Source organism: Chanodichthys erythropterus, chromosome 24 (genome assembly GCF_024489055.1).
Source record: "Chanodichthys erythropterus isolate Z2021 chromosome 24, ASM2448905v1, whole genome shotgun sequence".
In the NCBI taxonomy this organism is placed as follows: Eukaryota; Metazoa; Chordata; class Actinopteri; order Cypriniformes; family Xenocyprididae; genus Chanodichthys; species Chanodichthys erythropterus.
The window spans coordinates 17,687,301-17,698,040 of NC_090244.1; the positions used below are offsets into that span (position 1 = coordinate 17,687,301).

Below are 10,740 nucleotides of genomic sequence, written 5' to 3' on the forward strand. Positions count from 1 at the left end.
GGTACCATTATGGCCCATACACCTAAAACTGTTCCCATCAGCGTAAACATTGTCTGGGAAGATAGTGTGCATATCCCACAACAGGACAGACAAGGCAACATTAACAGATGCCATGGTAAATCTTGATTATGATATAAGAAATTATGACATTAATAATAAGATGCCCTAATAAGAAGCGATAAGAGAAAACAAAAATGAGACAAACGTAAGTGTCTGAACAACAACGTAGTGGCATGAAGCACTCATCATTCATGAAATATTAATATGACACGTGCTGTTCAAAAGAATGACTGTTTGTTGGTGCCTATGAATCATTTATTAGGTCAAAGTGTGGGTCTGAATGATGCAATCTACTTAAATATGCATGAGAATGTCATCACTGAAAAATCTCAGAGCGCCTTAAAATAAAATACAAGCTAATCTTCTTTATGATAGAAACAGATTTTGATTAGATAAGTCAAGCTAGGTACAAGTGGAAACTATACAGAGAAGACCTGTATGACTTTCTTTCTTCTGTGCAATACAAAAGATATTTTGAAAATGTTTTTCAAATGTTTTTGTTCATTCAGTTAAAGTCATTGGGGTTCAACATTTGCCTGAATATTTTTCAAAATATCCAAAGTAGAAAGCGTCTTACTGTAGGTTTGTAACGACATGAGGGCAAATGTCAAAATTATGTCAGAATTTTCATTTTGGGTGAACTACACTACTAATATGTTGATTTGTTTCTCAGGAAACATTTTTCATTTATTAGCAATGTTGAAAATAGTTGTGCAGCTTAATATTTTTGTGGAAACTGTGATTAATTTTTAAGGAATAGAAAGTTTAAAAAAAACACCATTTATTTGTAATCTTTTCCAACAATGTAAAAGTCTTTACCTACACTTTACTGTTAAAGGATTATTTCACTTTAACATGAAAATTACCCCAAGATTTAGGGTGCGTTCACACTTGTAGTTCGGTTCGTTTGGTTCATTTGGTCCGGACCAAAGAAGGAAAAAAAAATTAGTCCTGGTCCGGTTAGCGTTCAGATTGGCAATTTTATCACCGAACCAAACGATACCGAACCTTCAGGCATAGGGATACATTCACAACGTGATTGGGCGTATTTTATGACGTATTGCCTATTTTGAGACGGAACTTACCGAACGTCCTAAACAGTGCTGTTTTCTGAGGTAAATGTGCTCGTTGTGTGTGTGTAGCGGTGCGTAACCTACATGTGATGGTATTTTGGCCAGCTGGGAACTCGTGAAGAGCTTATGAAATGTGTAAAGGAGTCAAAACACCGGCGGGAATCCATCCGTCACACACACAAACAATCTGCTGCATGGAGACGCGCGTCTGATGCCTGTGATGGGCAAACTCGCGTCTATGACGAGAAAAACCGACATGCGTGAGGATTCTGTCCTTTTTAGGGTATCGTCTTCCCATTGCCGGCCCTAGCCTCTTTGGCGCCCTAGGCAAGATTTTTTTTGGCGCCCCCTTATATTGCGATTTTATCCAAAGGGGCGAATCTACAAAATTATTTATAGGGTGGCAAAGGGGTGGCAACACCAAAGCAAGCGCTCATGTATAGTTTTTGGAGATTTATAGCCTTACATACACAATTGTGTTAACAAACATTGCATTACCAGAAAGTATCTATATACTGTATGAAATTAATAAATAAGAAAATTTCAATATCCATCATGGCACCAAGTAAACACTATATGAAAAACTTCTAAATGAGTCTGAGCTTGTATCACTAAAGGAGATGAGCAGTTTTATTAATACTACACAGGCTACTTCAATGGTATAAATCACATTTTAGTGCACGTTAAAGAGCAACAAAACAATTTTTGAGTTTCTGTTAGGTGGGAATGTCTGTGTGTGTTCACCCAGAACACCCTATCAACCACATACTCTAGCAACACATCAGCAATTGCATAGCAAGAGCCTAGCAACCACCCAGAATCTCTTAGCAACCACCTAGCAACACTTTAGCAATCACCCAGAACATCTATATTCTGGACTAACTGACCAAAGATTTTACATTTTTAAACAAGACTTGAAGTTCGGTTTATGACAAGCCAACATAAATTTGTCCTTCAAACTTTTCAGTCTCTATTGTTTTTCATGAAACAATTCAACATTTTCTCACAGCTATACACCAACTTGCACAAACCTCAAACATCCAGGTCAAAATAAAATGTTCTAGTCAAAAACTTATTCTTGTCTGACAAAATCAAACTTTGGCATCAGATGATACACAAAACATAAATACACAGACTACTGCACTGCCCAGTGAACACTAGTGTTGTCATTGTTAAATGTTTTGAGAAATGTGTCTTTGTTTTGAGAACTGAACGAATGGTTTGGGAAACTGGACCAACTGAATCACTTCTAATGTGTTATCAATCGAGAAAAGCTAAAATACGTTTAGATTCTTACCCCAACTCTGCTATTAGTTTCTGTAATCGGGATCTCCGTATTGATTTCATGTTATTGGTTCGTCGGATGGCAAAAATACCTTTATCCATGATGAAAGTGAAGCGGGCGGTCGCTGAATCAGCTTGCCAAAAAATTACGAAAATTAATCTGACATATTCGGATGGGACTACATTTCTCACATGACTTCTGAGTTAACCGGGAAGCAGTAATTTTCCGATTCGCGTACAAATATGGGAAAAAAAATCGCAAGTGAACTTGGCTGCGCTGTGTTTTTGACTCTCAAAGAACCGATTCATAAGAGTCATTTGTTAATGAAGCACACTGGGCGCGCTGCGTGCAACCATCATGCACAGTTTATTGAAAGACGTGTTTTCTTACTTTGTGTTACGCAATTTTTTTAGACATCATATTGAAAGGCCACTCCTGAAAAGCAGTACTTGAAACACTACTTACATATTTTATTCTGTGATAATTTTGGGGTGGCCAAGCTTTTTCTTAGTGCCACCCCGTGCCACCCCGGTAGATCCGCCCCTGTCCACACATCCGACCTCTTTGGCGCCCCCTAGCGAGATTGCGCCCTTAGCACTTGCCTATACTGCCTATATAAGGGGCCGGCTCTGCGTCTTCCTGTTTTTAGTTCGGTTACATGTCTTTGGTTCGGTTACATGTCTTTGGTCCGTGTTGCGTTCATATATCATTCGAACCGCACCAGAGTTCGTTTGGAAGCGGACCGAGACTCAACTTTTCAGCGGTCTCGGTCTGCTTGTTTGGTGCTCACCAGGGTTCGGATGGCAGCGTTCACATATGTTCAAATGAACCACACTAACAGAGCAATCGCACCGGGGTTTGTTTTAATCGAACCAAACATGACAAGTGTGAACGCACCCTTACTCACCCTCAAGCCATTCTAGGTGTATATGACTTTCTTCTTTATGAAGATCACAATCGGAGTTATATTAATAAATATCCTGATGCCTCTAAGCTTTATAATGGTAGTGAATGGGACCAACGAGTATGAAGCTCAAGAAAGTGCATCCATCCATCATAAACGTACTCCACACGACTCTGGAAGTTTAATAAAGGCCTTATAAAGCAAAAAGATGCGTTTGTGTAAGAAAAATATCCATATTTAACAAACCTTCTGTATTCAACTTACGAAGAGAGTGTAAAACTCTCGCAGTTACAAATTCTTACACTACGTCCTACGCCTTCCGTATTCAAATTACGTAAAATGCGTAACTGACATGATGTACGTTCCGCTTTCTTCGTAAGTTGAATACGGAAGGCAGTCTGGTGGAAGCTAGATATTTAACTTTATAACTTGTTAAATATGGATCATTTTCTAACACAAACTCACTTAGATTCTATTTCTATTAAGATGCTGCCTTGGAAGGAAGCTTCCTGTGTAGGAAGTAGACAGCAAGGCAGCTCACTAGGTTTTGGAGCTGATCTTAAATGTATAGTAGATTGTTCCTCAAGCAGTATGAGAGTACAATTTTCTCTTTGATGCTAAATGGCCAATAAACAACCAGACCACAATAACGAAACTCCAGCTGTCCTGTTAAATCAAACAGGCTTCCTACATCTTTCCCAACACTCCCAATCCGATCCGCACTTCTGTCCGTGAGGTCATGGAATCCGCTGCAGTATGAATGCCTAATGCTGAACTGGCCATGGCCTTAAACAATAGCCTCTGTGTGCTAGGAGAGTACTGTACGGCATTGATGACCCAGAATCCTGTGAACCAACACCATCGAGAATTAACCAGCCATCGGAGAAGAATTGATTGGTAAAGGATATACTGATATATCGTGGCATGATCTCCAGTTTCAGTTCATAACATTCAAGTTTTATCTGTAAGAAAATCCTTTTAAGATCTTTCAATTTATGTTTTTGTTTTATTATTATTAAAAAGTGACATGTCTTGGCTAAAACAACAGCTTCTTCAGTGCTTTCCAGAGGCTGAAGAGCATCACAAGTTCTGCTAGCAAATACAGAGTGAATTTAATACTTACATAGCAAGGGAGCTAGGCTTAACGTTAAATCGATTCACAAGAATCGCCAATTTCCACAACACCAAAATATACTACAAACAGCCATTTTCTATATATTATCTTCCATAAGTCTCAGAGACACTTTGATCAAAAATACAAATACACCAAATTAAAATGAAAAAAAAAAAAAAAAAAAAAAAGATATTGGGATAAGAAAATTGTGCAAATATAACAAATGCATGTGAGTTAATTCATAATCCTTCTAGACTTCCTATAAACTTCCAAGAAACTACACAAGGTATATATATGTCTTGTTTTGTAAACATCAATAGGCAGTTGCATCTCTAAGGCCCTGTTTACACATGGTATTAAGATGCGTTTTGGTCGATCGGATCACAAGTAGACGAGGCAGAGACATACCTGTTTACACCTGGTGTTTTAATCCATCTCTTTTGTCAACTTTCAACCACTTCTGTCATGATTTCTTCGAGGGGAGGGTCTATGGGTGGGTAAATGTATGGGCTTTTCCTGATTTTTTTGGTCTAATGGATGAAATAAGCTCACGCAATTTATATGTGAACATGTTTCTTTTCGTTTTTTCTGCTCTGACAGCCACAAGACCACAAGACGGTGAGTGCATGTTAGAAATCAGGACTGGTGAGAGAACACTGTGCTTGGTGCATTTTTTTATTTTTTTATCTTCAAACCAAACTTGGGTCTTCAGTTGACAAAGTTTAAATCCGGTCTGGCTTGCGTGCTTCCTATAATGTTATGCGTTGGGTCAGTAGGCGGAGAGTAGGCGGTCTTTTGTGGCTGTTTGAAAACATTCGTACACATAAGCGTCTACACTACGAAAGGAATCTGTTCAATATGATTTCAGTTACCTATGGAAGTGGTCACAAGTGGACAAGTTCAAAGTGTTTTAGACTCCGTTTCCGTTTTAGCATTATCCACTTGTGATCCGATAGACCAAAACGCATCTTAATACCAGGTGTAAACAGGGCCAATGTCTTCTGTAATAAACATGTGGCTCTTTGTCCCTATGTCCCTAGGTTGAAATATCCAGTTTGTGGGCATCTCTCCCAAAACAAAGCAGAGTAAAATCAGAAACCACACAAAACTGTGCCGCCTGTGAAACACATCTCTGGACTGGTTTATTCCGTATGTTTAAGCCCTTGGTAATGTGTACCCCTTAGGTAAGGTACAACCTTAGCAGTGCGTTCCTGCTATTGGGAAGGTAGAGGGATCCCTGCGGACTACAGTGCTATAGGGTGAAAGCTCCAGCTCGGTGGTGCCGTCCTGATCGTTGTCATCACTGTCGGGCTCGGAGGACTTTGGTGGGCCGCACTCCTCAAAGCAGCAGCAGCAGCAGTCCAGAAAGGCTTTGCTGAAGGGCCGGCAGAGAACCAGAAGCAGCACAGGTGTAACCGCGGACTTGCAGAACAGCATCATCTGACTCACCAGATGCAGGATATCCAGCGTGCGACGTGGCACACCTGTAGCCATGTACACCGATACAATGTTGCTGATGTTCTCCGGAATGACGCAAAATCCATATAGGATAGCCAGAGCAACAACAATGCAGTTCATTTGGCTCTCCAACTGGATCTGTTTGCGGTTGCCTCGGACGCTGGCGCGCTCGGCTTGGCGGATTTTGCGTGCGGTCACCACTGAGCTGATGATGGTGAAGAGAGTGGGAAGGCAGAAGTAGCAGCCGAAGTACCACCAGAGACGAGCACTGTTGTAGGTGAGTCCGAGAACGTAAAGCGTGTCCGGGAGAGCCGTGGAGATTCGGACCACGCAATGTTCACAAGGCGTCACCTCCGGAGGCTCACGCTCCTCTTTCACCAGCTGCCGGATTAGAAGCTCGGGCAGAGCGAGGAGAAGAGCACCGATCCAAATCACGGTTAGTTTGGCTGCAGTGGAGGTGCAGTTCTCGATCATCTCGTAGTACATCTGAACGTTGCTCGCGGCACGGAAACGGTCAATGCACAAAGCACAGAGAGTGAAGGTAGTTACTCCTAAAGACGCCACCTGCAAGGTAAAGGGGATGTGTGGTCATTACTAATAAACTTTTAGAAAATCCTTCCACTGACAAACCTGGAAACAGTGTTGGGATTAGGGGTGGGAAACACAGGGTACCTCATGATACGATACGATACACGATACATGGCTCACAATACCGATAATATCATGATACAATAATCAATATATTGCAAGACAATCCTATAATGATACATCACCATATGTATCATTATAGGATTGACTAACAATTGTAGGATTGTCTAGCAATTGTCTAATTATGAAAACAAAATGCCCATGAAAAGGTTAAGTGCAGGTTTTCCAAACTTTGGACTTAAACGTGGCTGGGGCATCTATTATTTTACTCACACTGCTGTTCGCCATCCTGTTAAAAACCTTTTTTCTTGGGATAGTTAAACTATTTTCAAGTTTCCCTCATTCTTGTGCTGGGAGCAGCGTCATTTTATTAATTAAAATATCGATATTTGGGACCAGTGTATCGATTCTTGTATCGCACAGAGAAGGACAACTATATTTTGCCCTATCAATATTTTGTCCCACTCCTAGTTGGGATCTTAAAGGAACATTTCTAATTGACAGCACTTGTAGCATAAAGTTGATTACCAAAAAAAGAAATTCAACTCCTTTAAAAAATAAAAAAAAAAGTAGCAACAATTCTAGGTTACAGTGAGGCACTTACAATGTAGATCAATTGGGCTAATTTGTAAATATTAAAATACTCACCGTTTCAATATTGCTACAAGACAAACATATGAGTCAGCATATCACATAAAACAACTTTAAAACGTATGAGAACAACTATACATTTCATATAACACTGAAGTTTTAACATAAGTGCTTTTCAAAGCTTCACATTTCACTTCCAAAAATTGGAACCATTCACTTAAATTGTAAGTGCGTTACACCATAACCTCGATTTCTGATTTTTTTCCCCCCAAGAAAAGGAGGAATGAGTCTGAAAACATTTGTGACATAATGTTGACCATAAAAATGATTGAGCAAAACTTGTACTGAGTCCTGAGTCTGTGGAACAATAAGGAAATTCAATCCCAATAGATGTGCATAAACACCACAGCCTTTCCATTTAGGGCCATAGACTTCATTGTTAGGTTGAAACATTGTGATCAAGTCATCGGGTTGTTTTGAATCAAGGGTGTAGGCATTGGTGCTCTGTAGTGTGTCAGGAGATTAAAGACACAACTATGGCACCAATCAGGTCAATTCCTCAGAAACACAAGATATAATCTGAACGCTGCCCAAGGGAAATACCACTATCTCTTTGTGTCTGCAGAGGAGACACTCCCCCTTACTCAAGAAGACAAAGCACAACTAAGATGTCAGTCCTGACCTACACATTTGCATTGGATTTCTGTCTACAGACACTTTCACTCACACATACAGCCTTCTTGTTAATTTAACAGCATTTTTAATTTAGATTATTTTTCAGGCATAATCTAAATTAAAATGCCAACAAATCAGCTCTGGAAATTTGTTAGCTTAAGAAGGTTGCAAGAACACTTCAGTCTGAATGTTATATGATAACAATTAGCGCGCTATGATGTAAGAAGTCTTTTAAGAATTGGAATAGGAAAGTTAAGTAGCAGACTCAAACGCCAAAAGTCAAAAAATTGTGATTATCTTATGTTGTGGAATTGCATTGTGAAATTGGACAAATGCTACATGGAGTAGCTTAAGCAAATACGTGAATCTAGAAACTTGAGCAAATTTAATAACGCAATGCAAGTAGGCCTGCATGTTGCAATCTCAACGGTGCCACAAAAAGTGTGCTATAGCTGTTAATGGGGTTTCTCTTTCATGTCAATAACTGTCTTGGCTGAGAAACAGTAGCAGAAATCTTGCTAAGCAAGTTTGTTTGAGTCAATATGTACAGTAACTCACATAACTAATAACACATTATGGCTGAGTAGCACAAACATTTGAAGTAAACTTCCTTAAGTATAGTTTTGTTACTAGCATACACATATTTGTGTAAAAGTATGTTTCAGCCATAAATGTTCTGGCATTAGTTTTGATACTAATAGGCATAACATGCTGATACGGAAAAAATGATGAAAGCAGTTATATATGAATAGCATATGCATTTACCAGAAAGTGCAATTTAACCAGTTTCAGGTGTAAAAGTAGCTTACTGTATGCAGTGTTGGGGAAAGTTACTTTTAAAGGTAATGCATTACAATATTGTGTTACTCCCTAAATTTTTTGCCTTAGTTACTTTTTGTCACCTGAGTTGGGTTTGTGCTATATTAAAAAAGTTCTATTTTTGGCAAAAGTAAAGGCCCTTTCACACCAAAAGTGAAATAAATAAGCCTCAGACTGAAGAAAATGCAAATTCAAGCAGCAACAAAAACAAAACAAGTGATGTTTAACTAAAGTCATTTTTTGCTTATTCATATGGTAGAATTGGATCATTTAAAGTCAGCAGCAAAAAGACATTGCTTACAGTGAGCTAAATTAGGCTACATAAAGTACAGTATATTACCGTTAACATAATTATTGCAGGTTTGCGTAATATTCTGAGCTTAATTTTACTGTTTTTATTCATTTCAAGGAATATTGAGTCTGTTTTTGTGCAAGTGAGATGAGTAAATGCTCACATTTAGTCTAGATTAGATCTAATGTAGACTAAATGTAGGCATTGACTCATCTCACTTGCACAAAAAGCAAAAAAAACATTTCTCTCAAAATGGTGACAGGAGAGCTGTCAGTCAATACATGAGAAAACTAAGTAACTTGCCTTACTTTCTGTTTTTTGAAAAAAGTAACTTGGATATTTTGTTGTAACTTTAAAAGTAATGTGTTACTTTTCTAGTTACTTGAAAAAGTAATCTGATTGCATAACTCACGTTACTTGTAATGTGTTCCCAGGTGAAAAAAAACAATAATGTACGTAAAGTGCTCTTTTCACACACTAATTTTGTACTTAATATACTAAAAATTCTTCTTTAGAATGTTATGGGTTCAAATGTACTATAAGTGGTATCTAAATACATTTTTTTAAATACAGAGATAGTATATTAAAAGCACATTTTAGTTCATATTTCATGGTGTCTCAAAATAGAACAGTTGAGTACACTTAAATGTTCTTAAGATGATCTTAAAAAGTACTAAAGAAGAATTTTTAGTATATTAAGTACAAAATTAGTGCACGGAAATAGAGCACTTTAAGTATATTATAGAAATGTACTATTTTTTTCACCTGGGTTACCATTGACTGTACATCTCCAAGAACCTGACTAAAGTCAATCATAAAACCAGGCTCGGCTCTACAGGTGGACCTGGTCCACCCTAAAAATCAATCTTATATTATTAATGATTCTTTTTAGTATCAATCTCGCCCCACGTAGCTACCACAAACATTATATTTCAAATATTAATATCAAGAATTGGACACCATCAGTAACATAAAAAAAAAATGCATTTCAATCACCCACTGAAAGTGACCAACCACACTTCTCTCAATCCAATATGGCGTTTACCTCAATGTAAGGAATGATTTTACAGGAGAATTCCCCAAGGAGCCAATCCTTAGTGAGTTCATGGAAAATAACAAGTGGCAAGCAGAAAAAGAGGATGACAAAATCCCACAGGGCGAGATTGGCCAGCAAGGAGTTTGAAATGCTTCTCATGTAGTAATTGTGGCACACTATGCACATGATTGCAATATTCCCAACAATCCCCACAGTGAAAATGAGGATGGAGATGCACATGACAGCATATGCACCATACGATTCACCTGTCACAGGATAAAACGGATTCTTCACCCCTGGGGTTTTTGATCGTGTATTAAAGGGAAAGAACGGAGTGAAGACTTCCTCGTCTTCCACAGGTGAGGTGCCCCATTCAGGAACAGACGTGAAATCAGTGGGAAAGTCTGTAGGCTGGATCTGTGCTGCAGGCTTCGGCAACGACTCCACGCGCTCAACTTCATTCTCAGGAGATTCTCGATTCCTGTCGGGTTCATTTCCGGCCGTCGCTCTTTCTCGTCGATGATAACGACGTTTTACGCTAAACCCGCTGCTTATTTCCCTCGGAAATGATTTTGTCATTTTGTCCATTTTAGACGTTTTATCGTACTTCTGTCCGAAAGATGCGCTCCCTGTTGAGTCATCGCTCCCATTCACCGACATTAACTGTATCGTACTAGCCGTTGGAATCACATCTGTAGGTTCCTTAACGTTACCTGTTTCATAACCGATTTTATTTAACGTTACACGTCGTTCTTGGCTGATTTCAAGCGCTTTATAGGATGGAA

The 10,740-nt window shown here is 38.9% G+C and overlaps 1 protein-coding gene across 1 annotated transcript; it reads right to left on the reverse strand.

Moving 5' to 3' along the window:
- Nucleotides 1–4,713: 4,713 nt before the first annotated feature.
- gpr37a (G protein-coupled receptor 37a) lies at nt 4,714–10,740 on the reverse strand. The gene is made up of 2 exons (XM_067380053.1): nt 9,965–10,740; nt 4,714–6,458 (listed from the first exon to the last, which is right to left on the reverse strand). The coding sequence occupies exons 1-2, from the start codon at nt 10,613–10,615 to the stop codon at nt 5,634–5,636; spliced, it is 1,476 nt and encodes a 491-aa protein (XP_067236154.1). The 5' UTR covers nt 10,616–10,740; the 3' UTR covers nt 4,714–5,633.

Bases quoted from the DNA above. Each gene is read 5' to 3' on its own strand.
- gpr37a (XM_067380053.1), bottom strand. From the start codon at position 10,615: ATGTCGGTGAATGGGAGCGATGACTCAACAGGGAGCGCATCTTTCGGA. The intron at 6,459-9,964 runs GTAAACGCCATA...TTTACCTTGCAG, and splicing joins AAATCATTCCTTACATTGAG to GTGGCGTCTTTAGGAGTAAC.